We start from the raw sequence: 27635 nt of genomic DNA on the forward strand, positions 1-27635 counted from the left end.
TTAAACCCACGTGACGCAGAGCAGCCCACGTGATGAAGTAGAGGCTGGGTGTTGCTATTGTCGGTTTCTCGAATGGGAACTAGAAAACTGCCTTTTACGAAACGCTCATGTCCCGTTTCCAGGCAGCATCGGGTGAGTGCATGTGATCCAGCTCTTGCAGGGAATTTTATATGTATTTCTTTTAGCATCCATCAACTTGGACGTTCTTATCCCTTTGTTGTTATATTGTTTAGAGGAGTCGTTTTGCAACCTCTAGGAATGCACGTTGAAGCTGTAATTCCTGTGTTGCACTTATCACTTGTTGAAATTAAATATTGTAAGCACGTGATTTTCTAAACACCTGGTTTTGAAATTACACGGGGCAGCCTGTTGTTAGCATAGACACAGTTGCTGCTCCGAAGCTTATTTACGGTACGGTTCAGGCTCTGCAATGCCTGCAGAGACAGCAACTACCCTGTATATATATAATAATACCTGGACAGGTTAAGGCTGGCAGAGGCAGTAACTGCTGTGCGGCTACTACACGGACCCTGTACATTTATAATAGTACCAGCGCAGGCTAATGCTCCCAGACGCAGTAACTGATGTGCAGCTACTACACACACACTGCGTCTGCAAGCGTTAGCCTGCGCAGGTTTCATTACATATGTAGTCACTTAAACCAGAGCAGGGTCTGTGTAGCAGCTGCACAGCAGTTACTGCGTCTGTGAGCCTTAGCAGGTATTATATATGTAGTCACTTACACCAGGGCTCAGTCTGTGTAGTAGTGCACAGCAGTTACTGCGTCTGCAAGCGTTAGCCTGCGCAGGTTTCATTACATATGTAGTCACTTAAACCAGAGCAGGAACTGCTGTGCACTACTACACAGACTGAGCCCTGGTGTAAGTGACTACATATATAATACCTGCTAAGGCTCACAGACGCAGTAACTGTTGTGCAGCTGCTACACAGACCCTGCTCTGGTGTAAGTGACTACATATATAATTATACCTGCACAGTATAATGTTCGCAGAGGCAGTAACTGCTGTGCAGCTACCACACACACCCTGCTCTGGTGTAAGTGACTTTCACAAAGTGTTTTTGTGTAGGGGTGATGGAGTTCTTTCTATGAATTGTTTGCCGATTCTTGTGGCTTAGTTTTTTTGCTTTGAGGACTGTTGCTTTGTACAGTTTGAGTTGTCTTTGGTATTTTATTTAGTCTTGTCTGGTGTATTATTGTTCTCCATTTTGTGGTTTATTTTGGTGTTTTTTTCAGTTCTTCTGTGAACCATTTTGCTGCCAGTTCTTTTGGTGGTGTTGCTTTGAATGTTTTAGCTGGTGCCAATTGGTCAATGGCCTTGGTGATCCAATTGTTGAGTGTGTCTTCTGTTGTATCTATGTTTGTATCGGTGGGATCTCTTTCACCCAGGTTGTCGTGGTCGGTTGATAGCATGGCGTCCTCGTCCGCTAGTTTTGTTGCAAAATTGGGGTTGTAAGAAGATGATCTGTAGATCAGTAGGAATACTAAGTTGGATTGGTCGTTGAGTTCTATCTTGATTAGGAGGATTCATAGTCTTCCGCGTTGGTTGTGATGATTCGAGATGCTCAGGTGTGTTTTTTGTGTATAATTGCGATTCCACCTCCTCTTCGGTTTTCTCTGTTGGTGTGTATTAACTTATAATTGTCGGGTATTGCTTCGTTCGCAATGGTTTTATAGTTGTCTGATAGCCAGGTTTCTGTAAGGAAGAGCACGTCTGTGCCTCCTTCGCTTAGGTCGTCATTGGTTTCTGTTTAGTGTTTTGCCATGGATCTAATGTTGCGGAGGCTGCAGTGTAGTTTACTGGATTTCCCTTTTGTGGTGTTGTTGTTAGTATTGCTTGTTCTGACCAGTGTGTTATTGGTTGGGTTTCCATTCCTGGTGGGTTTTTCCCAGTTGGCTCTTTTGGGTGGGGTGGTTCTTTGTTCGTCAGTCTTTGTTGAGTAGACCGATCAGGTTTATGGCGGGGTTGGTTTGTTTCGGGTGGTAAATAGGGTCTCTACCCCTCTGTTGTTCCAGTCTTGGTGATATAGGGGGTGTAGAGTGAGTCTGATGGTTTCCAATTTGTTCCTTGTTCTGGTTGGGGTGGGGTATTGTCCATGGTGGAGACCGGATTGGGATGGTTTATTAGTTGTCATCCGTTTGGTGTCCTGGTTGGGTCTGTATTTGTGAAGGAAGCTTGTTGGCTGTCGGATCACTGTTGCTGTGCTGTTTTTGTTTACCTTGTATGTCGACTGGTAGCGCGCATTGTAGTCTCTTTGCTCTGTTATTCGTATGTCTCCTTGAGCCATCTCAGATGTTTGACACGTTTTTTGGGGTTGTGAGATCATGCTGGTCCATGCCTTCCTGAGTGGTTTGGGATTTCTTATTATTTCTATTGTCTTTTCTGGCTTCTTTGTCTTTCTTGTGGTGAGGCATGATGCGTGGGTTGTGTTAGTGGGCGTCCTCTTTTGATTGGTGTTTTTCATGGTCTTTTGGGTTTAGTCTTTGCTGTTTATGGTTTGTTGCTTGTATTTGGTAGGTTGTGGGTAGTTAATGGGATTTTGTGGTTCTGTTTGTTTATTGCTTCTTTCTTTTTTGGATCCTTTTCTTTTTTTATCCTGGAGGTAATTTACGTTATGGTTGTTGATTATTGGATTTTGCGCAAAGCAAACATTAATATTGTGTGAAGGAGTGCATGTGAATACTGGCATATATTGGTGCAGTCATGTTAGCACAGAAATGAGAATTCTCCCTAATTCCCTTCAACCTTAAAGACCCCCAGCTATTTTGCTGGACTGTAGGACTTTTTAGTTTCAACCCTGGAGTGAGTGAGACCCTTTTCCCACTGCATCATGTGTTTTGACCTTTTGGATTATGTGTGTTCACTGTTTTGGGAGTCTGACAAACTCCATATGCATCTACTTTTTGTATGGTGACGCACATCAACTTCAGTGCAGTGTCACTGAGAAATCCTTTAGATTTCTCATAAGGTTTAAAATACATTTTCTTGTGTGAACTACTGTTCCCAAGAATAGTGAAGTGAAAATGACTTTACTTACCTTTTCTCTTTGTGGGTCCAGCACACACCATCTTATGTGGAGTGCTGGGGGGTTACCTAGTAGCCCCTTATCCTACATTCTCATGTAACATTACTATGTTGCCCTCCCTACTTTTAAATGACTAGTGGCAGTGGTTTATTTTTTCCTACCATTGTGTTTTTTTACCGCAGGTGAAACCTCACCTGCAGTATAGCACCCAGGGGTGACTATTTTATCAAAACGGCCCCTGTCTTCTTTTTTTTGCCATTTACTGTTTGTGAGGTCTTTCTTGGGTTTTACTCTGTGCGTTAAACAGATTGAAGGCCTTTGTTTGTCTTACCGTTGGCACACTTCAGCCCTGAGTCCCACCTCTGGCTCCAGTGTGTCTGGAAGGACAGGATGTGAGGGAGGGACACAAAACTCCCCTGACTTTGTCTCTAGGATTGCCTAAATGCAACCAGTCCTGAATGCTGGCTAGCTGTCCTTTCAGGACAGCGACCCTGATGCGTGATTGACAGCCTAGGCTGTGCATGAATGGGAGAAACCTGCTTAAAAGTCGAGGGTTTTGGGACTAGAGGCAGAGTCGACCACTGACCACCAGACAAAGAAACCGTGAACGAAGCTTGCTGCATCCTCCTGGACCTTTTGAATTGCCCAGTGAAGCCCTGCTGCTGTGCTGAAACTCCCTTTTCAGACAGAAAAGCTCCAGAATGGACTTCTCCCCTTGGGTTAGTAGGACCAACTAACACAGAGACTAACTCCACTGGACCATCTTCCCTGTCTGGCTGTACTTCTTCGTTGCTGCAAGAACCAAGTGCCAGGGGTCGAGTAATCCGTAGTAGAGTGAAACGTCTGGAATCTGATTAGAAGCTTCAGGAGTTTCCTAAGGATCCTCCAGAAGCAGGACGACCAGAGCTAGAGTCCCCTCACCAGACCCAAGCAGTGAAGGAAGCCCAAGCGGTACCAGAGATCCGCAACAGTGCTGTTTACTAAGCGCTGAAACCCGCAAAGTGCCACTGAACCGAAAGGAGCGCATAGCCGCCAACGACCTCCGAAGTACCACTGCAGGAGCCCTACAGATGTCCTCCCTCTTGTCCCCATGACTAAGGTTCAGGAATACGGGGTCTTCAACGCTGTAGCAGGACAGAAGTCAGCTGGACCACTCTTCTTCAAACCAGAGGTACTGTTTAGACTTGGGGTACTTGCCTCACTGGTCCTCATTCCGAGGTTGGTGACTAGCACCAATACCGGTACCGCCACCGACGTGGTGGTATGGGGACTTACCGGTCCATTCCGCCCTTTGCGGGACCGGTAAAACCCCATTTGAAATGCCATTCCCCATTCCCATTTGAGCCCCCATAAGGCTCAATGGGAAGGGGGAAGGCGGCAATAACGGCACCGCAAATTGCGGTACCGTTATTGACCCCGGGATCCCTTTGCGGGTCCCGTCCTTAACGCCTGCTAAAACCAGGTGTTAAGGAAGGACACGCACCGGTGTCATTTACCGGTACCCGGTATCCCTTTGCGCCCATGTCGTAATGACCCCCACTGTTTTGTAGCCTTGCTTTTCTCATTTGGGAATTGCAGTGGCTTACTTTTAGAGTTGATTCCAACTCTGTTTTCACAGCTTGCGACCCTACAAGTGATTTTCTAACCAACTCTCTAACTTTGTGCAAGACATTTGATTCTAAGAAGTGCCTCAGCTCCATAGACTTTCAAATTGACTTTGGCTGTCCTGGGTCCTTGCAGACTCTTTAGCCCACTGACTTTGATATGGTGTGTCCCTCAGAGGTGGTAGCTTGTTTTAGACTGTTACTGCTGGGAAAGGCTTGTCTAGATTTCATTGTAAGATTTATTTGTCCTCACATATACTGAGAACCTGTTTAACCTTTTTCCTTCCTTAAACCTTTCCTTTCTGCAACCTCGGAATCTGCAAGCGTGATATATAAATGCCATTACTGTCCTTGTAATTGAAGTCACCCCATGGTGTAGCAATTGTGTATGAAGCATATCCAAAGATTAGCCACTAACTTGCTCTGATTCTGAAAAGTAATTTAAACGTATATTTACATTGTTACATGAATTGCCTTTCTAAAGAATGCTTATTTTAAAAATGATGTTAGTTAAATAACTATGTATAACTGAAACCTTGAGTGAAAGTGTTACTTGGCTACTTGTATTTGCAGATTTCATTTGTACAGCTCACAGTTATCCCTCTTGAGATAGGCCTGGCTGCTCAGTCACACTGCCAACCTGTGTAGTTCAGACCTATACCAAAAGGTGGGCTTACCTAATACCAAGCAGATAAGTGTTGTGTAGTCTCGCACAGTGGGACAACACCAATTCTTACCTAACAAGTCAGCATGGAAATGTTTTGATTGTGAGGGTGCTTGGTTCCTGCTTTTGACTGGGATGGCAAAGGATTCTCACAGGTGCATGCTATGTTTAGGCCTCTGGCTTCTACTTTGGCCCAACATAGTCTCAAGCTTCACACTTGCCACAGTGGGGGATCATTCATAAGTGCAACTAAGCAAAAGCAGAATGACAATCTGTATTGGTCTGCATATTATCCTACAAACTCTGATCTGAAGTAATCAGTAAGTCATCCCCAAATCATCAAGAACAAACCATGTTTCATGGCAATGCTCTTGAAGTAATCAGCAGGTCATCCCAGAATCATCCCCAAATCATCGGGGACAAACGTGCAGTCTCGAAGTGATTAGCAGGTCATCCTAAAAGCATCAGGAACAAAGAGTTTTCTAAAATGGGGATAAAGTTAGCATATTCATTAAGTCATCCTAAGCTCATCCCCAAATCATCATCCACCAGATTTTCTGATGACTTTAACAGTGTGATGACGTCTGATGTGGGAATGACTTCTAGTGTAGTTCGATGATCATCAGATGACCCCAGGATGGTCTCTAAAGTCATCCTTTTAGACCATGGTGGATATATGCAGTGGTAGAAATGGAAATAAATTGGTGGGGGATCCCACAAGGGCTGGGGTGGGGGCAGAGATTGGGGGGTGGTGCCCGAGGAGGCAGGGTTAAGGGGGCGGAGCTGGCAGTTGACCTCCGATCAAAGTAAATGTCCAAAATAAGAGTTTCAAACGGCACTATTTCTTTCATGCTGCTTCTTTTCCCAACTATTATATCCATTCCACTTTAAACCACTTCCATGGCACTGGTGATGAATTACTTCACTATGCGGATAATAGTTTTGACCAGTGTAGCTGAGTAAATATTCTTTAAAATGCACAATTTGCATCCCATTTTATTTTTAAAAAAACCAAAACTCCCCATTGGGTACTAGTCAAACAGTAATTTCTGTTCGCCATAAGCATCTTTTTCCTTTACTTGAACCACACCTGGCACAGCTCCTGCAGCTCCCCTTTGAAAGCAGTTGGGTGGCTGCTTGTGTGTGATGTTAATAAGGGTATGTATTTATGCAATGTTTGTCGGATACAGGCATCTGACAAACATTGCATAAATAAATAATCGGAGTCCGTGTATCTGACAAAAATTGCATAAATAAAGCGAGTCGTAGCTGAGGACTGTAACTTCCTCTTGCATGGGGTCACCAGAGGAAGATAGTTTGCTTGTGGGCGTATTATTTTTGTTTTTCTCCCCAGCGCAGAGCAAGGGTTTGGGGCGGCTGACTCTGGCCAGATCCCGAGATCCGGCTACACATCTGAGAGCCGACCCAGTGACCAGCGCTGGATATATGTAGTTTAGTTTATTCATTTATAAAGCGCATCAAACCCTCTGGTATCTAGGCGCATGGGTTACAGAAACAGTCAAACCATTGAAAACGGTACAGGCATTGCAATTGGGTACAGTGGTGCTATATACAATATGTACAATGAGGGACAATGATGCAGTTCAATATACATATACATTGGCAGTGATACAAATGGTGCAGAACAATAAACTCATATATAGGCAGTGATACATTTCAATATAATAAAACAGCAAAAGTATAAAGGTACAGTACAGATATGTTGCGTATTGTTGGCAGCCTAGTATAAGGCACAAAAGTGGATATGTACAGGTGATATCATAGTGGCACCTCTAGGTGTACTTTATGACTGCTCTTGAGTGAGAAGCCAATTTTTTTATCTTCTTTCTGAAACAGAAGGAGGAGGGTACGTCTCTGAAGGTAATGAGTTCCAGAGTTTCGGGGCTGCTGCCTCCTGATTTCTGGTGGCTGAATCTTGGGACTCAGACAGTTTTGAAGGGTCTCTCCAGTGGGACAGGTAGAACTGTTTGAGATTTTGCATGTCAGATGGTTTGGAGCTTGGTTGGCCAAGTATTTATGTCTAAGGCCTAATATTTTGCCAGAGATTCTGCTCTTGATGGACAGCCATTGGAGGTTACGCCTTGGTGGCTGATATGTGGTGCGATCTAGGAATGTTGAGGGCCAGTTTAGTTAAGTTCTTTTTGGAAGTTCCTAGATAAAGTGCATTGCAACAATCTAGTTTAGCTAGAATGAGAGCTTTGGCCAGAGTCAGTTGGCAGATGTCAAAAAAGGTCTGCATGAGTTTATTCATTTACATGTGTAGGCAGTGGTCGATGCAGTTGCATTAACCTGTCTGTTCAGTGTGAAGGAGTCATCCAGGTAGAATCCCATGGATTTGACTTCTTTGGAAACCTGTATGGTATTACCGTCAATGTTGAAGGCTTTGAAGTTGTTGTCTAGTTTGAGTTTAGTTTGTGTGCCGATGAGGAGTAATTCCGTCTTATCATCGTCTAGGCAGAGGCTGTTTGTGGCCATCCATGCCTGGATGACAACATAGATTTTGTTCAACAGTTTAGAGTCTAAGTCATAGTTCCCGGTGATGGGAATGAGTATTTGGGTGTCCTCTGCCTAATTGGTGTAGGTGACACCCAAATGATCATGGTCATCAAACAGGGGCTTAGTAAATATATTATAAAGTGTTGGTGAAACACAAGAGCCTTGAGGAACTCCGCAGGTCACCTCTGCTGGATCTGCAGATGCGTTAGATGAAAAGACCCTCATTGTCCTTTGATTTACAAATGATTGGATCCAGGTAATGGCATTGTGGGAGAAGTGGGCAGCAGTTAAGTGAGTGCAAAGTACTTCATGGTTGTCAAGGTCGTAAGCAGCCGATAAATCAAGTAATAACAGGATGGATAGGTTGCCTTTATCAATTTGTTCATCCATTTCTGTATTAAGGTCTATTAAGGCCGTTTCTGTCCCATGTCTGGGTCTGAACCCTGATTGCCGTAAGCCCAGTAGGTTGTGACTTTCTAAGTGAGCCTGGATCTGCAGCCCGGTCAAGAATTTTCAGTAAGAAGGGTACCGTTGTGATGGGGTGGTAGTTAGTAGGTATGTTTTGGTCAAGGTTGGGTTTTTTCAGTAGGGGGAGTACCCAGGCCTCCTTGAGGTTGGTTGGGACAGCGCAGGTCCTGAAGGAGTTATTTATGAAGGAAGTTGTAAACGGGGCCAGATCTTTAACTGCCTTTTGAATGATAATAGTTGGACAAATGCCTCCTTTGCATCTGGATGGTTTGAGACTGGTGATTAGCTTTTCGACCTCTGACATCGAGAGTGCTGTGAATTTGAATTCAATCACGGCATGCTGGCTTTTGTCAGGCACGGGTTCTGAGGAGAAACTTTGTTTTTTTGTTTCTATTTTGGTTTGTAGCATCACTATCTTGTTGATTAGGGCATTTTGGATTTCAGTGCACCATACTTTGTCTTTGGAGCAGGTTTCAATGGGCGGAACAGGCTATTCAAGCTCTCCAAGAATGGTGAAAAGTTCTCTAGAGCTAGACATAGCGTTGCAGATTCTGTTATTAAATAACTCCCTTTTAGCTAGGAGGATGGCTATTTTGTATTGTTAGAGATTTTTTGGAAAGTGTCTTTGTTAGAAGTTATGGGATGGTTTTTCCAGGCAGCTTCTACTCGTCTTTTAGTATCACAAAGAGATTTTAGTTTAGGGGTGAACCACGAGTTGAGATGAGCCCGAGGTTTGGCTTTGCACATCTTCAGTGGTGCTAATGTGTTGATGGCGTGTTTGAGAGTTGAGTTGTATAATTAAACTAGAGAAGATGGGTCAGTGGTGGCAGTATTGAAGTTCAGGATGGGTTTTATTAGAGCTAATAATTTCCCTAATGTGATATTTTTGATGTTTCTAGAGAGAGTGGGTGGTGCCAATGTTCTGGTGAGATTAGGTGTGCTAGCCTGGAGGTTGAATGAGACCGTATGATGGTCAGACCAGGCACAAGGTGTGTTGGTGAGTATCGAGGTCTGGCAGTTGAAGTCTGCAATCCAATCAAGGGTTCTGCCTTTATTGTGGATGGGCATGGTATTCTGGTATGAGAAGCCAAGTTCTGAAATTGTGTTGGCTACTAGTGAAGCAGCTGTGTCGGTGGTGTCATGGACACCTAGGGTGAAGTCGCCCAGCAATATTATTTGTGAACTGGGTTTGGTGTCGGTGGACAGGAGTAATGAGATGTCCTCGTCAAATGTGGCTAATGGGCCTGGGGGTCTATAAACCAAGTGGATTTTTAGCGTGCTTGTGGCGGATAGGGCGAGTTTCATGGAGAGAAGTTCTGCAGAGGGGAAGTGTTGTTTAGGTATGGCTCTAAGGTTGAGGTGATTCTTGGAGATAACAGCTACTCCTCCTCCTTTGGCAGATTCTCTATCTAGTCTGGTAATCAAATAATAGAGAGAGAGAGAGACACACACACCAACCAGCATGTAGCCAAGTCTCGGTAATGGCTAGAAGGTCTAGGTCATTGGATGTTATGAGATCAGCAATGTCCAGGGCATGTGCCATTAAGACCCTGGCATTTATGAGAGCTCCCTTGGTGGGGGGGGGGGGAGGATTTTTGGAATGCTGGAAGATGCTATAGAATATTTAAGGTTGATGGTGTCGGAAATAAGTGGGACGTGAGGTGATTTGGCTACTTTGATCTTCATACGGATGGGGTTTAGTGTGTGCCATAGATTTAGGTAATGGGGTGATGACTGGGTTAGCATGAGTCTAGAGCCTAGTCTAAGGTTTCTATTTGTTGTGGTACAAGGATTGTTGGGTACCAGTCGTGATACGTGTCTCTGTGTCTGTTGGGGGAGGCTGCATGTTATATTTGTGCAGGTTGTGTGGTGGGGGTTGGGGCAGGGAGATGGGCAGCTGGCCATGGTGGCAAGGAAGTTGTAGATGCTGTAGTGTCATGGTGTGGTAGTGATTTGGACATCTTGAGGGACAGGCTCCACTTGCTAGGCGGAGGGGTGCCAAAGTAGGTTGGCTGCATGGTTATGCATTTATGCAGTCTGCATACGGTGCTGGTGTCATGGAAGGGCAGCATAATGTATAGTAAGGTTGCACTGCTTGAACTTTGCAGAAGGATGGGGTAAGGTCTTCCTAACAAACATGGCTATTGGGGAAAAGTGTATACATGCAAGACACAATAAGCTGCAGTAGGCAGATGCAGGACACAGTGACTACAACATAGGTATGCATAGAAGGTACAAGGCATTTGTTAGCACATGTGGAATACGGACAAGTGAGATGAGAAATGGTTGCAGGCTATAGATAAGCTAGCAAATAGTGACACTGGGGACATTGTCTGAACTGAGCAAATTCACAGTGCACACGCTTAATTCCGGGCAAATGCCTAACACACAGTGTTAGTAGTCAACCTCAAGTGGTTGGGGTAACACAGTACGGTTGTGGGTGTCGCAAAGCAAAAGGCAATATATTTCATGGTAGTAATAACATATTTCGTGATAGGCATAGAATGCTGAAGAACGGCGCTAGCGGGTGTCCAATGTAGCTAGAAAATTATGCAAAACATTTCAGTCGGCACAATCTGATAGGCATGCATTTCGTCAAAGGCTAGGAAGTGCTAGAGGCCCAGGGCTAATAGATTGCCCTAAGTGGAATTCAGTCACATAATACATTTTGTGTAGCGAGATAGCGTGTACAGCACAATTAATCTCAGACTGACCGTAGTAACCGTGAAAACAAGAGGTGCCCCTATGTGGCTATGATAAGATAATGCAGTGTAAACAACATGTGTAATTAGCAGTAGCATTAGACACAGATGGAGTTTGACTAGCACAGAATGGCGGTATTAGCGGAACGTCATAGGTCACACTACGCATATGGTACGTTTGCAAAGAGGTGGCACTGGGATAAGCAGGTAGGCCGGTGTGGGCCGGGGAGCAATGGGGATTAGACAATAAAGTAGGAGCAGCAGGGCGTATGCTTGTGCGTCAGACAGTAGTACAATCAAGAAAGGAAAATATTTGATCAAGGTTTGGTGGGCTAAGGTGTCCGCTAGAGGATTGTAACTCGTAGTTTGTGCGTTGGGTCTGTTGGTATTGTAATATAGGGCAAAGTTATGCAGAATACGTGCCGAGCAATGTGGCACACTGTACGGTACGCTGGGCAATTGTGGGAAGTAACGCTGCAAGGAATTATCGATAGAGGCTGTTCACGTGCAAATTGCTAGCACAGGATGTAACGCACTCTGCTTGACGGGCATGGGTTAGGGTAGTGCAGTGTGTCCTTGTCGGAGAGAATAGTTAGGCTGCTGGACGCAAAGACCAAATATCGGAGGAGTTATGTAGATCGGTGCAGCCTCCTAGTATCACAAATACATTTAGGGGATAGTCAAGAGCAGTTTCCTTACCAGGATATTTTTGATAAGTGGAGTTGTCTCTGAGGCTCCAGTACGGGCCGGACAGGTTCAGACAGGTAACTGGCCTTTATAAGCAGGCCTTCAAACGAACGGCTGGCTCTCACCTTCCGGCCTCCCTCCCATAGGGAAGTAGTTGCAAGCAGCCAATCAACGGTACCGCAACAAATACAAATGTTGCTTGGAAACGTATCGCTGAAAACACGTGGCCATTTTCAAGAGGTCTCTTTAAAACAAAATGCACTCATCGTTGCCGATTTGCTGGTACTCGGCAGGACTTTCTGGCATTGTAGCACAAATGCAGGGGTGAACAGGCAGGCAGTGATTATTGTGCAGGCAGGTCACAGTGGGAACACCTTACCCGACTCCGGGTGTACGTGTGGTGTAATGGAGTCCGTCTGTTCTCCTCAAGACGCAGTGAAGTGGGACAGGATCCTGCCGATCCGCTGGCAGTGATGAAAAAAGTTTGGTTATGTAGTTTGGTTATGCGTCCCACCCATTTAATGCCCATTGCTAAGTATAATCTATATGATTTGCCACTCTTCTCCACCCACAATACACCTCTTTTGGCACTCTTTGGTTGAATTTCTACTATGTGGTGAATTTATCATGGCAGTGTGGAGCGAGGGGCAGCATAATGCTTGTACTTTTTGTGCCGGAGGTCTCGCAGCTCTTCCTGTGCCGCTTAAGCAAGCGCGCATCACTCGCCGTCCGCCCATAATGCCAGATTAATGATAGCCGATTGGTTGTATCCCGGGTCATTTAAACTCTAACAGAATTCGATGATATACAATTGGTAGAGATTAGGGACAGCTTTCTCTCCGCTATCCCTGTTAGATAGGCGGCGCACCATCCACCACCTAGGGCTAGGCACTCCTGTCAGGGACAGGGTGTTCTTCCATAGGGACAGCCCGGACATTAACACCCATCCTCTGCAAATTCTGTGACATTTTTAGTCTGTGTCAATGTAGGTTTTCTCCCACAGAACCGTCATTGTGTGTTAAAAGACCGTTTGATTAACGGTTAGCGAATGCAATTTCTCGATTATGTTCTTAACTTCACCCTGTTATATGGTGAATTTATCAGCCATTTTTACTTCCAACATGGCGGACGCCATGTGTTAATGTTAATAAAAAGTGTTTTGACTTCATTGATGCTTTAAAAAATTTACTGAATTGTTATAGTTAAGTTACATATTGTAATGTATTTTGTAATACAAATGAACAAGTTACTGTTATAAATAACGTTTTTTGCAAAATGTCTTAACATTTCCATGTACTTATTCGTGGGAGTGTGTCTAGTGTGTTCTGATAAAGCAGTACCTGATTGGATATGCAGTGTGATGTCACTATGAGGCGATTGGTTGGATAGTTGTGCTTTTTTGCCACAAGGCAGCCATTTTGTTTCACTGATCAGCCGAGTTTCCAGGGATAGCTGCTTGTAGCCTGCGGGTTGCTCCTGCGCCACTCCCGCTCATAGAATGCTTCCTCCACTGGAGCCACAGGGAAGGGATCTTGACCACTCGCTGATCGCTTTAAAAATCGAGCTCGCTGACTCAGGCTGACAGGGGCAAATAATTATAAAAGGTGTGGGAAGGAAAGCAGAATAAACACAGCGCCGAACATGGTTTTCCAAGCCTCCAGCAAAGAAAAGGCTAAGCAGCTGTGTGTTCCAAGACTGTCTCTCCGCAGAGCAGCTGTTTTGCACTGCGCTCCAATGTCAGGGATACAATAATTAAACTGAACTAATGGTTGTTCTGCAGCTACCGTAGCCTCTGTGAGGTAAGCTGGAATGGTTGCTCCACAAGTGATTTTCAACCCACTCTCTGACCAGTGGTAGCCTATCCCTTTTCCTTCTTTTCCCTTCAACAAATCTCTTGTGCTTTATCTTTTGCATAGCCTTAGTCTACCCACAGCTCTTTAATACTCTATTTATTTCACACACTGTTTGCAATTAGCCAGATTTCTTTCCCTACAAAGCTCTCATTCCCACTCCACCCTTTCCTGGACTTTGTGCCATTTTGCTGCTCTCCCATTTATTTGTTTGTTTGTTTATTTATTAGCATTTATAAAGCGCTCAGCAGCCCTTAGGCATCGTGGCGCTGTTAGAGATACTTTCTGGTTACAGATGGTACAGAAAGCTTAGTGATTATATAAATGGGATGCAGAAAATCTTGGTTGCATGAAATCTTGAGTAGGGGTATGAACGGTAGCAAGCCTTGGAAGGCGAGGCAGTGATCGTGTGTGAGGAAGCTGAAGGTGCTAGTTGAACGGGGTGGTTTTTTGCGGAAGGTGGATAGGGAGAGTTCAGCTCTGAGTGCGTTGGGTAGGACATTCCAAAGATTGGGTGCTATGTGCGGAAAACCTATACCACCAGCGTTTGCTCTTTTAATGGTGGGGACGCTGAGTTGGTTGGCGTGATGACTTCTTTTGGGGCGTGTAGAGGTGGCTATAGTAATGGTTTCTGATAAGTAGGATGGCCCACTGAGATTGATGCATTTGTGGGTAAGGGTGAGGATCTTGAAGTTGATTCTTTCCTTGACTGGGAGCTAGTGGGCGGTTCGCCTGGCCTGAGTGATGTGGTCTCTTTTGGAGATGCTGAAGGCTGCACGGAGCGCGTTATTCTGAACTGTTTGGAGCCTGTTGATAATTTTACCTGAGGTGCCTGCAAGGAGGGCATTACAGTAATCCAGTTTTGCTCCAATCGTGGCATGGGCGATGGAGAGGCAGCTTTGTGTGGTTAGAAAAGGATTTATGGTCTTTATAAGATTGGTGGTGTGGGCAGAGGCAATGGCACTGACCTGTTGGGTCATCGAAAGGGTTGCATCAATGTAGACTCCAAGGGTCTTGATGGAGGTGGCAACTGGTATGTTGGTATTGGCTATGGTAACATTTTTGTAATTTTGGTTGAGTTTGTGCAGTATTTCCTTTGGACCTAGGAGGAGGATCTCAGTTTTGTCTCCGTTTAGGCAGAGACCGTTGGTTGCCATCCAGATTCGGATGGTAGAGTAGATTTGGGAGCAGGCTGCAGCATCTTGCTCGTATGAGCCAGTGAGAGGGAGGAGTACTGGTGTATCGTCGGTGAAGTTCGTGTAGGCTATGCAGAGCGAGTTCAGTTTGTCGAAGAAAGGCTTTGTGAATAGGTTGTAGAGTGAGGGTGTAGTACATGACCCCTGGGGCACCCCGCAGTCGATGGTGGTTGGAGCTGCATTAGCCTGGTCGGAATACACCTTCATGACTCTGCCTTCAAGGAAAGAAGTGATCCATGAAGTGGTTTCTTTAGAGAAGTGGGCTGCCTTGGAGAGGTGGGAGGTCAGGATATTGTGATCAACAAGATCAAACGCAGCAGAGAGATCTAGGAGAAACAGAAGGGCTGGTTTGCCCTTGTCCATTATCTTTGTGATTTGATTTTTTTAGGTCTAAGAAGCGGCTTCTGTGCCGTGATCTTTAAGGAAGCCTGATTGTCTTTTGCCTAAAATGGTGTTGAATTCAACATAGTGTTGGATTTGGGTGTGGGCCGCTTTATCTAAGATTTTGAGGAGGAAGGGGAATGTGGTGATGGGTCGGTAGTTGTTGGGGCAGGCAGGTCTAGGGAAGGTTTCTCTTAGTGGACGGACCCACGCTTATTTGAAGCTTTGCAGTACAATACCTGTGGAGAAGGAAGCATTGATGATTGCTGTGATGATCGAGGTCAGCGTGGCGGTGCATTCTTTGATGATGGCTGGTGGGCAGATGTCCCCTTTACAAGTGGATGGTTTGATGTGTTGACTTCTGTTTCTGTGACGTCTCTGAAGGAGAAAGGGGGGTGTCTGGATAGAGAGTGGGGGAAATGGGCGTGAGCACTCTGTCCTGATTGGGTAGTGTTTTACGCTGAGATTGGATTTTATGTTGGAGTAGCTTGATTTTGTTCAGGAGGGCTGCTTAAATGCTAGTGCACCAGGCTTTGTCTTTGGTGATTTCATCAGTACTGGTGGACGGGGTGATGAGATCTTATTGAGAACATTTCCTTGGATTTGGAATTGGCAGTGGAGATTCTAAAGTTGAAGGAATCCGATTTGGCTTTGAAAATAGCTTTTTTTTCTAGGTTGATGCGATATTTTTTAATTCTGTCAGGGTGGTTTGGTTGGGCGTGGATTGCCACTTAGCTAGGGTCTGGTGTTTTTCGGTGCGTAGGGCTGATGGCTCTTCCGTGAACCAAGAGTTGGTGTGCATGGATCTTTTTTCCTTCTTATCCTCCATAGGGGCTATATGCTGAATGGCTTTGTTGAGTGTGGGCATAGATGTTTGCAAAAACAGTGGGGTTGTTAGTAAAAGGTGGTTTGCGTTCTGGATTGTCCAGAAGAGGGAGGAGGTTGGCTCTGGTAAATTTTTTGGAGCTTCTGACTTTGGCTTCGGGGGACATAAGAAAGCACTTGGGGAGGGAGGTCTCGTAGGAATGGTGAATTGGATGGAGTGGTGATCTGTCCAGGGGTGAGCTGAAATATTGGTGATGGAGGATGAGCAGTTGTGGTTTGCAATCCAATCAATGGAGCAACCTTTACAGTGTGTTGGTTCTATGATTCTGTGGGCGAACCCTAAGTCAGTGAGCTCTTTGGCAAGAGAAGATGCTGCTTTGTTCTTGGCCTAGGTTGAGGTCTCCTAGTAGGATCGTTTTGGTGGAGCTCTTTAAGATTTTTCCTAGGATACGGAGGAGGTACCTTTGGTAATCTGGGGCTGTGCCAGGAGGTCTGTATGTGATTAGAATGTTTATGGCGCAGTTAGGAGATAGTGTTAGTTTGTCATTGAGGAGGTCAGTTTTCCAAGGATTGGTTGCAGAGTCTAATGGGGAGTGTTTCTTTAGAGATAAGCGCTCCGCCTTTGGATGTCTTGCGATCATGTCTCAGGATGGTGTATCCTTTGGGGAGAGCGAGAGAGATGGCTGGATCTGACGCTTCATGGAGCCAGGTTTCTGTCATGACCAAGATGTCGAGGTCAAGGGATGTGATTAGATCATTAATCTCAAGTGCGTGCGCAGGGAAAGAATGAGCGTTGATCAGGACACATTTAAGGGCAGATGTTGAGTGGGCTTTTTGAGGGATGGGATGGGAGGGGATGAGTGTTGGTTGTCATGCGTGTAGGAGTGGATATGGAAGATCTATGGGGAGGGGTGAGTTTAGTGCTAGGGGTGGTGAGCATGGGGGGGGCAGGGTATGATGAGCTAGCAGGGGTGGTTGGCGACCTGGGGGCTGCTGTGGGCGTGACGGGAAGGGGTGTGGGAACTTAATCACTGATTTCTATGTCTCTTCCCCTTCATGTCTGCCTACATTTCTGCCCTCCTTCTAATTCTCTTCTGTGCCCTTTTGTTCTGCTCTTTCTTCATCATTATCAATGCCTGCCCTAAATCATTCTGTATTTCTGACGATTCCTTTCCGTTCTTGACTATTTGAAAGATCAGTTTTACCACCTTATTTTCTTACTCCCTCGCCTGATACCTACTCTCCTTGCCCTATTTCGTTCTTTCCTCTCTGCCATAATTCCGTCAACATTTCCCTTTCAAGAACTGCAGGCGCCTGTTTGCACGCTGTCTCGCAGTCCACCAGTCAATGCAAATTAAATTCCCATCTCTCTCCCTGCCCAGCTTCTACATCACTTACTATTTTATAGTGTGCTCCCGTCCTTCCACCTCAGTGTAAATATCTCAAGTTAGGCTTCTAAGTGTAAACGTATTGTTTAAATGTAGCTCTGATTTTTCCGTCCTTAATGCTAAGCCTACAATTACCAGCATGCACCATAATGTAAGCATAAAACAATCAAATCTTGGTTTTAAATGTACTATCAAGCCTAAAAAAAACACAGTAAAAGAAAATGCAATGACTGTTGTAGACGGTGTAGCTAATAGAATGCAGTTGTATGCACCCCTCCCCTTTCTAATCGCTCACCATCCACGCCTCTTAAGGAACATCAAACTCTTCCAAACACTCACACACTCCTCTCTCTGTAGCCTTCTCACAATTAACTATGCTTAAATCAAAAACAACTACACTGGAGCAGAGGTATTCTGCGCTCCAAAGTTTGTCTCCAAAACTGGCAACAGCAGATCACTACCGGAGAAGTGTGCAGTGGATCCGGCATGGCTTTTCCATTTCCTGGACTTGAAATGCATGGAGGCAATTTTTGCCAGTTTCTTAATATGGGGCATTCCAGCAATGATTGCAACCTCTCCCTCTCTTTCTTGCTACCTCCCCTCTCTACTCATACGCTGCACAGATTTCCTTTTTTATCTTCCCAGCCCTATTGTTTCGGTTTTCATGCTAGGGTTTTTACGCCTTTCACTAACATGCAAGCTGAAGACTGCAGGTTTGGGTCGGGTTGCTTGTATTTTTGTCAATCCAAAGTCTTAGAATACTATATGGGCAATATATTCCTTTCGTTCTGGGGCTTAAAAATGTGCTCCTTTTAGCTCTCTACTTACAACCTGTGTTTGCTGGAGCCCTACTGGCTGTGACGTCACTGGGAGGAGACAGACTTGTTAGCACCTTGTTGCCTTTTAACCCTGACAAAGAAGTTGACAGAAGGATTTATAGCTTCCCAGTGGTCATTTAGCGTTTCAGCTCCCTGCTGCCCGTTGTAAAGACCTCAGGGGGGGTTATCTGTACTCCTGCCCTCTATATGGCAAAGTAGAAGCACAGAGCACCCAGCCAAGATTCTCTATTGCTGGTAGCAATGGACGAGCAATCGAAGGTTTAGCTCTCAGGAGGTGATGCAGGCTGGTTCTTAAGTACAGTGTAGTCCCCAAGCCCCCACAAAGGAATGTCCACACACTATGTTAGCTAATAACACAGTTCTTTATATAAATACGGTTCGATATATATACATAATCAATAACACACTTTGTACTCTGGCAATTCCAAAATGATTATATCTACAATGTCTATGTGGTACCACAGTTAACTACCAACTCCTATCGTTTCAATGGCATACAAATCCGATAGTGAAGTGATTCAACAATACACATAGTGAAGAAGACAAGTTGGGTTAAACAACGGCAGAATACTGGCTCCCTACCACCAGACAGTCCTGTATGAGTATTCCCCCCCCCCACCCCTGCCTGGGCAACCTGTAATCAACAAACCCATTCCATATATGTTTAAAATAGTCTTGTTTCCTTCTAAAAATACTCTACTACACCAATGTACCTGGTTCAGCAGAGTTCCTCGATGGTTAGTCAAGGGATCCCTCTTGAGTGGACTCCCTTTAAAGCAGGAGCCACGGGTCATCGAGATTCCTATGAAGAAATGTGAACACTGTTGTCGAGGGAGCAATGTGAACACTGTTGGCGAGGGAGCAACTTCGACCTTCGCGGTGCATCTCGACGATCGGTCGTGGATGTCCTGTGAAGATGAGACGTGCGGTGCACCTCGCTGACAAGAGTTTGTTGCCGCCAAGCAGATCGATGATGAATGTAGACCCAGCACAGGCGTTGGGTCGTAGGGGTTGGCGTCAACGATCGGGCTTCGACCACGGCTGCCTTTCAGATCTTTGTCAGTGTCTTTGTGGACTTCAGGTGGCGGGAAACCCACCTGCGGATTCTCCTTGGTTCGTCGATGACCTCGACTTTCTCCGACGGGACAAAACGTTCGACGAGGATGGCAAGGGATTCCTTGATGTGTCTTGGGCAATGGAGCGTTGCGGCTCCCGTCAACGAAGTTACAGCGGTCCTCCGAACCTCGGTCGACAGTGATGGTCGTCGACTGCCTCAACGTCCTGGTGCTTACTTCAATGTTTCTCGGCGGACCCGTCTCCGGTCAACAGCTGTTTGGGACTGACTTCCAGGGCGCCTTGACGAAGATCAGCTTCTGCACGATGTTCCCTCGTAGCACGGGAAGAGATTTCCTAGCCAAGTCCTTTCTTGGAGACACAAAAGCTTTCAGACTGGTGAAGGAAACAGCGATTCTGGTCTTCCAGCTGGGCTTCAAGGTTAAGCATCACGTTTCGACTTCAGCTTCTGAACAATTCTGGTCAGTGAGAGGTCCCAAGAAATACTGTTCTGTCTCTCATTCGCACTGCCTGAGCCTGGCTCAATCATTCAGGGCATTCAGCAGGCAGGCAGCCAGCCAATCAGGCTCATGGTGCATTCAGGCCATTCTTCTTCACCCAGACACTCGCAACAAGGAATGTGGATTGGGGGCAAGCACCCAGCCTTTCAGCACACCACACCACACTGCATTGATACCAGTTTCGGGCAGGGCTGTCTCATTCATTGTGTCGCACACCAAAAACCAGACACCCATAACATGAAATGTATATTGGTCACACACTCGATTCACCCAGGTCCCACCCCAAGGGTGTACCCAAAAGATACAGTCCTTGGGAAGGCTCTAGCCAGTCTGGCCTGGACTTCCGCACAATACCATATATGGAACTTCCACCCAACAGCCAGTCAGGGGAAGGGACAGAGTCGGGGCTTCCCAGGACTTTGGGAAAACAAGGTAACGGGCAATATAAAGCAAGAGGCCAAAGGGGCAATCCTGCCCCTAACTGGAATCGATTGATTCCAATGGCAGGGCCTGGGTATCCAAAAAATGGAGAATACTCGGAGAACCTGTCAAATTCAGCATGGAGCTGCCACAAGCCCATACCCTGCTCTGTTGGCCACAGACAGGTGCCCAAAAAAGATACTCTACGGCAGGGCTCTCCAACCTTTACATTGGCGTGAGCTACTTTCGGTGGAGGGCCAACAGTGAAGAGCTACTTGCGGGTGATCGGGGGTGGGGGATGTTCATAAACAGAACTTGTACGCATTTTTTTTTTAGCTGTTCATTTTCTCTTTATACATAGAGAGAATAACATATGCCTTCACGATTATGTTAATAAAGTTCAAAAACCTCTTTATTGCATTCTTTTTTATTAGAAGAAGACTCATAAAAAGACTTTCAAAATGTACGAAAATGATTGGGACATTCAGTGTGAAGGTTGACACTGCATTCCATCCACCAATGCTAACAGGACTTTAGGTGCTCATGTTACTAAGCGAAAGGTTAAACTACAAATCCCAGAATGCAATTGGAATAGGATTCCGTGCTGGTTAAAGGTGCCGCCAGCAAAAGTGAGGGGATCGTTGGGAATAGCAAGTGAGCACAAACCAACTCGGGGAGGTGCAGTGAGGTGTGGTAGTAGGAGCCCCATTTGGACGTGTCAGGGCTGTGGGCAGCAAGCCCTGGTCATTTCCTAAGTGTTGCAGGCCAAAACAGTGTCCGTGTGCAAGACAGTCACACGGACACCATTTCAGCTTGACACACTTGGGATATGAGCAGATGGTCACTTGTTCTGTATATGGTACAGCCGCACTATAGCCAAATATAATTTAAGTGCAGTAATTTTCATTTGCGATTGCGCGTCACTTTTTCTTTGGTGCACTTGGCCATTTTGGGCCCGATTCATGGAATATTTACCCAGTTGAAAGTGAAGTTGCACTGCTGAAAAGTGACTTCGCACTGCCGACACAAACCTTGATTCATGGAACTGCACAGAGTGTATTTTTGGAGCGCAAAGTCATTTTGTACTGCAAAAATGATTATGCGCTGACTTTGCCCAGACTTGCACTGCAAAAATACACTTTGCACGGTCCCATGAATCAGGGTTTGCAGTGCAAAGTCACTTTGAAACAGGCAAATATTTCATGAATCGGGCCTGTCTGCTGAGTGGCCCCAGTGGCCTAATGGATAAGGCACTGGTGGGTTTGAGTCCCATTTTGTTCACACTTCTGCTAAAGCATGCAAAAGGTTTTTGCGGTAGTAGGGGGTGGTAGGGCGTGGCTAGTACTTTGCTGGGCGCGGTGTAGTTCAGAAAGTGCCCTGCTGGTAGGAGATTTTAAATGCCAGACTTCAAAGTGCAGCCACCGCTCATGTCGGCGAAGAGACACAGATGGGTGATAAGAAAGGCAGGTAAAATATGCTTTCTGGAATCGCAGCTCCTGCAGACAAGACTCACTCTTCTGCCAGCTCCGACCTGCTCCAATGAAAACAAAATAAGAGCAAAGGCGGCGCACTTTGAACCAATTATTTGAAGCATTGTATTGAAATAACAGGTTAACATCGCTGAGTGGCATCAAAGTGGAATTTCATAAATATGTCAATAATGCCATGCCATGCTATGCGCCTGTTGCATGGTATTACGCCAGTTGACGGCCCTCGTTGCAGAAACGTGTGAATCTTTGGGATAGGAGAAAGTTGACAGACAACTTTTAGGATTATAGTAAAAACCCTGAAGGAAGCACATGTCTTATTTGCAGGGATTGATGAGTTTTGAAGGAAATGGTGAAAATAGAAGTCACTTGCTGGAGAATGCGGGCATCGATCCCGTTACCTCTCACATGCTAAGCAAGTGCTCTACCAACAGAGCTAATTCCCCTCCTGTTGAAACGTTCTTGATACAGAGCTCCAGAGCTTAAGCACAGTCTACAGCTCACACTTGCTTGGCTGTCCAGCCACCCGTAGTGCATAAAGTCCCTTCTCTTCGTCTCCCGCAAGGGAAATCTCAATCGTACCCTTTTGCCCAAAACAAAATACTTGTTACCTTGTTTTCCAAAGTCCAAATGGGGCTCCTGTAATGGAAAATGAGCCCAGGGTCGAAACTGAGGCATGCAGCTATCATGCTGAATGTCTCTGCCTCGCCATGTGTCATTTTCAGTCATATGAGCTACTTTTAGAAGCAAGGCTCTGGCGAGAAAGTCACTTGGGGGCTTGCTCGCCCGAGCCCTGTCATCTAAAAGTAGCTTAGATGATTGCTAATGAGTCCAGGGTGAAGCGGAGACAGTAAGCATCATAGCTAAATGCTCTGTTTCACCCTGGGCTCTCTGCCGAGCTGCCCTCCCCTTCTACATAAGGCACACAGAGGCACGGAACGCAATGACTCGCACTGCGCGCTGGAGCATTCAACGAGAGGGCTGCTTCTTTGATAATGCCCCACTTTTCCACATGGAACTGTCCCTCTGAAATTTTCTTGAACATGTGCCGCACAAAAGGAAACAACTGTGGCCAATGGCAGCACAGCTTGCAGCAGCAAGGAACTTGCTCTGGTCAATCACAGGACGCATTCCATATGCTTACAGATTTACAGGCCTGTGATTGGTTAGAGCACTTCGTTGCATCTTCGCAAGCGACTTCAGAGGCTCTGGTGAGCTACTGGTCGCTTGCAATCGACCATTTGGAGACCCCTGCTCTAGGGGTACAGGGTTGTACCCCCACCCAAGGGAAATGCTCGTTCACAAGGGCCTCGATCTCAGCTAGGGTAACTTCTGTGCAGCGCACACTATCCGTGGCCGATTCACAAAAAAATGCACAATTGACATACCCCACCATAAAAAGACAATGCGATTGGAACCCACCACCCATTCTTCAACGTCATAACCTATAGCAGGATGTGTGATACAAATGCAACTTAACATAACGTTGAGTATAATTGCATTGGGATCACAAACATTTAACTTTGCCTTTTTTGTAATAGTTTTTAATGTTGATAATTGTATGTACCCAAAGAAAGCTGACGGTTCCATTGATGACCGATTTGCCATTCTTCTGACAGGCGAGCACTTCATCTTCTGCACATCACTCAGTGAAAGCGTTCACAGCATTGGGCTTTTGAGTTATCCTTTAATCCGTATTGGAACGTGGTGAGCTTGCACTGGACGGCCTTGTGATTTTGGGCCAAGATCTGAGATATTTTGTTCACTGTTTCTTGTAACTTAGCAAATGCAATTGACTATACTTCTAATTGATACAATTGTTAACCACTGTTTACCTGGTTCCCCAGTGCATGCTTACATGTATTATTTACAGACACTAGGTTTCTTTTTAAAGTGGTGCCCATCAATAACTTGTGAACTTGACTCCTGGAAGGTTTAAATCCTTTTTTCTTTGATGAGATGAGAGACATGTTTGTGCCGCCAGGCCCGATAATTTGGTCTGCAAAGCCAAGGCGGTCACAAGAGGTCAAAGGCCTCTGACAGGCTGAAGAGCAGCAGACTTAAGTAATACCGGTGTAAGTGAAACACAGGCTCACTTTACATCTAAATGATATGGGTATGTTGGTCAGACCTTTGTCATCACATTCACGCTTGCTGGCACACAGCACCCCCCCCCCCCACCACCAGCCACACATTTCCCTCTCTCCCTAGCCTGACAAAACACTTCACAAACAGAGCAGTCACACGACTCCTACCATTCCATTTTCCCCACAAACCCAGACCACCTTCCTCTTCAACAGTTGCAGGCACTCTACCAAATTGCACCCTCAAAACACAGGAACCCCATAGCTACTCCCAGGAGTCGTGGTTCAACAATTCTCTCCTCACCATCAAACAAGAAAACATATGCCTAGACGGAGCCTGGCAAAAGATCCCATGGGCTTTTGCCGGGACACCCCATAAAAGATAACTGCTCCAAATACAAGATGGCCGTATACTGGGTCAAAGCTTCCCAACACCCCCCAAAGCTCCAATCCTCCCCCAACCACACAAAGCAGCTTTTTCACACGGAAGTCACTCATGAAATCAGCATTCCCTCCTACCATGCCCCTTGCCATCACAGTACTCCACTCCGGCATGGGCTACTTCAACTCCAAGATAGACCACATCAGACAAACCCTGCCTTCTACAGTCCTTCTTCCACTCCTCAAATCCTAAACCTGCAACACAAAGGACACGTTTTACCCCAACAACCAAGACCACCTCATCACAGCCAAAACCATCAAACTTAATAAATGACACATGCCCAGCTCAGGCTGCATCTAATTGCGTCGCCACACTAGCTCAAGATCAACTGCTTCCACCATCACCTCTGCACTCAAAACATGACTGATCTTCCCCTCCTCAAGAAACTAGCCTTGGACCCCTCCCTCCCTGAAAAATATGGTCTTATCACAATCCTACCATGCCTAGCCAGAATCATAGAATTCTTTGTCATAAGCTAAACCCAACAGCCTATCGCCGCAAACAGCCACCTCATCCCCTGTAATCGGGTTTCTGCTCAGGCCACAGCACCAAGACTGCAAAGCAAGGACATCCATAACAACAAATGGCCAAACAAAACACAGCCCTTATTTATGCTCCTTCTTGACGTCTCAACAGCTTTCGACACCATCAACCATACATCCTCCTAAGCATCTTATTACACAGAAATCTTTGGCACTATTTTTAACTGGTGTATCTTCTTCCTACCTGACGGGTCACACTGAATCTCCATGCCCGTATCGATCAGATCCCACCCTGGTACAGTATGGAGTAACACAAGGATTCTCCATATCTCCCCTCCAACATATACTTTCTCCAGTATGCAAACAACACCTAAATATACTCTGGGACACAAAGCACTTATCCCCATGCATGCACGCCCCCCAAACAAGAATATTGAAAGGGCGGGGTGAGAGAACTAGCCAGCGCAAGCGACTGGCTCACCAAACGGAAGCTTGTGCGGCACATGTAACTGCATGAGTCCAGTGTAATGAATGGTAAGTATGTGCATTGAGCGTCTCGCTGAGCAGAAAAATAATAAAGCATGCACTTGCTGTACCACGTGAGACACCATGGCGTTCCCCACCACCAGCCACTTGTGTTTTTTCTCATAACACCATAGGAGAAGCTAAAAGTAAATGCAAATGCAAGATGGTGAACCACTGTGAAGCTGTTAGTACACAGTTGCGTCCCAAATGGAAGAACAATCAAACTGCCCAGAAAAACATATAACTCACACTTCACTCCAAGTTGACAGCAGCAAAGAAGAGGGAGTCTATCTGATGCAATAGACATGCGTTATTGATTAGGATCACCTTGATCAATGTTGGACATGTTCACGATGTTCCTTTTCTGATTCTTTACTCGTTCATTCTTTGCTGCTGATATTTTTCAGCAAAGAAGATAATGCAAAATCACAACTTCCATGTTTTGACCTAAACTTAATTTGCACAGGAGTAAACATATATATTGCTGTTTTGTTAGTGTAGATTTCCATTTATGTGTGATTTTTCCCTCCAGTTGTGAACCCCCGCCAACACAAACCGAAGCTTTCGCGGGCTCCTGCATGCCTTGTGTGTGTGCCCCCAGGATGTGGGTTGGACTGTCTAGTTCCAATACACATCTTGGGTGCCAGGATGTCTGGTGTGCTTGGAATGACTGGGACCACTGTGGTCCGTGATTGGTCCACACCTGGGATGGCTGTATGTGAGCAGATCTCTCATTGGGTCCTCTTCATTTCGGCGCGAAGGTGATTCTGGATAAGGGAACGCATCTTATACCCATTCTAGGTTGATCTCTTGAGTTCTCACCAAACTTGGGGTAGTAGCCAAATATCCTGAAACCAAGAAGCAGAGCTGAGGAACTGCTGTGGACCCGCTGGAAGGTTTGGCACCCTGAGCCCGCTGTCCTGTTGCCCCCCCACCCCCCGTTTCTGATTGAATTTAGGTCTGCCAAGGCGCTTCGCCCCATTGGAATAGTGGGACTAACTATTCTTGGCACCTACAACTTAACCTGTAAGTGAGCCTTCTCGGAAGTGTTCCTGGACTGCCAGTGAACTGACCAGCTTGCATGAGACCTTTGCCCTAGAACCGCAGCCGTCTCGAGTTGACACTTTAGCGTTTGGAGACTGTAAACTATGGATATAATCTGTTGAGTTTCATACACCTAGCATTCCTATGTCTGGAAATAGGAGAGTACGCCTGAACCCCATCATACGTGGTCACTGTGTCTCCCAGCTGTGGTGACGAACTCATTGGGTGCCTTGCTGCTATGCCCCCTGCTGTGCCCTCAGACCTGCTGCAGTGGAATTGGCCTGATTCCTTCATCAGGAGCGGAGAATCGGGAGCAGAGAAATTGCCACGGTCTCGCAAGGGAATCATCCCTGGAACGCAGCCCCTGAAAGCTGCAGAACCGCACAACTGCAGGATTTTAATCTGCAACCGGACTCTACTGCCGAAGTTTGGTCCGGAGTGCGCAGAGAGTCGGTGAGTACTTGCAACCGTTAACAGTGGCCCCTGGTGCATCCATCCATTTTTACGTACGAGTGTCCCCTGAGGGCCACTCCCCTTTTATCAAGGTAGCCTGTGCTACCGAGCTATTCCCAACTCTTGGATCCTGTTCTGCCCTCTTGGGGAGACAATCCTCAAATCATTTCACCGCCTCACTGCCTTACTGAGCTGCTACAGCCCCTGCAAAAGACCCCGTTATTGCCTAACCGCATGATTGCGTGCAGCAGCACCGGAAGTACTTTTGAGCACAGCGCTCCTCACATCGTAGGGATTGGACTGCCTCTCAGTTAGGGTTTGATAAGTGAAGGACTGCCTAAATAATATTCGCACTGTATGCTTCCTTTCTTTACAGGTTGTGGACCCTTGCTGTACACTATTCCTTTAGGCCATTGGTAACTGTATATATGTTTAATAGTAATGATGTGTTGGTTTAGTTATTACTGCGGATATTTTCTTTGTGTTTCATTTAAAAGGCCTTTAATAAATATATATGTATTTTTGATATATACACCTGACCGAGAGTAATTTGTAGTGTTGTTTACTATGTGTGCTCATTGTGGGCTTTCAATCAGTCTAACCCCTCCTGAAACCTGGTCTTGACCGCCCCCAATGTTGCCTTGATTGGTCTGGCTTGTCCAGAAGGTTACCCTGTTCCAAAAAACAACGCTGGCCTTCTGAATCTCTGCTCACCAGAGCAGAGTTCAGAAATGCATCTTAACAGTTACTATTTACACAAATTTGTTCTGTGTATTTATTAGATCATCCTCTGTTCGGTTCAAAACTGTAGTTTGTATTAGGGATCCAGGAAGTAAGGCAAAGTGATTTGGCCAGAATCACGCACTTTGGTAAAGTGGTGAAATTGGTATTTGTGACAACTCTGTAATTTAGGGACTTTACCACATATCTTCTGGGGTCTAACGGAGCTCTACCTCAA

At 45.8% G+C, this 27635-nt stretch overlaps 1 protein-coding gene across 4 annotated transcripts in view; it reads left to right on the forward strand.

Annotated features, from left to right (window-relative positions):
• The window catches only part of LIN52 (lin-52 DREAM MuvB core complex component), a 1138589-nt gene continuing 1110954 nt past the window's right edge, over nucleotides 1–27635 (forward strand). For all 4 annotated transcript variants that reach the window (XR_011283757.1, XR_011283758.1, XM_069637610.1 and 1 more), the window contains exon 1: nucleotides 1–132. Coding sequence is in view for 2 of the 4 variants with exons in the window: in XM_069637610.1 (XP_069493711.1) it covers nucleotides 108–132 (25 nt within the window). In the remaining 2 variants the exon portion in view is untranslated. The remainder of the gene's footprint in view (nucleotides 133–27635) is intronic.

The sequence above is a fragment of the Ambystoma mexicanum genome, chromosome 14, assembly GCF_040938575.1.
Source record: "Ambystoma mexicanum isolate Mex_15411 chromosome 14, UKY_AmexF1_1, whole genome shotgun sequence".
Taxonomy (NCBI): domain Eukaryota; kingdom Metazoa; phylum Chordata; class Amphibia; order Caudata; family Ambystomatidae; genus Ambystoma; species Ambystoma mexicanum.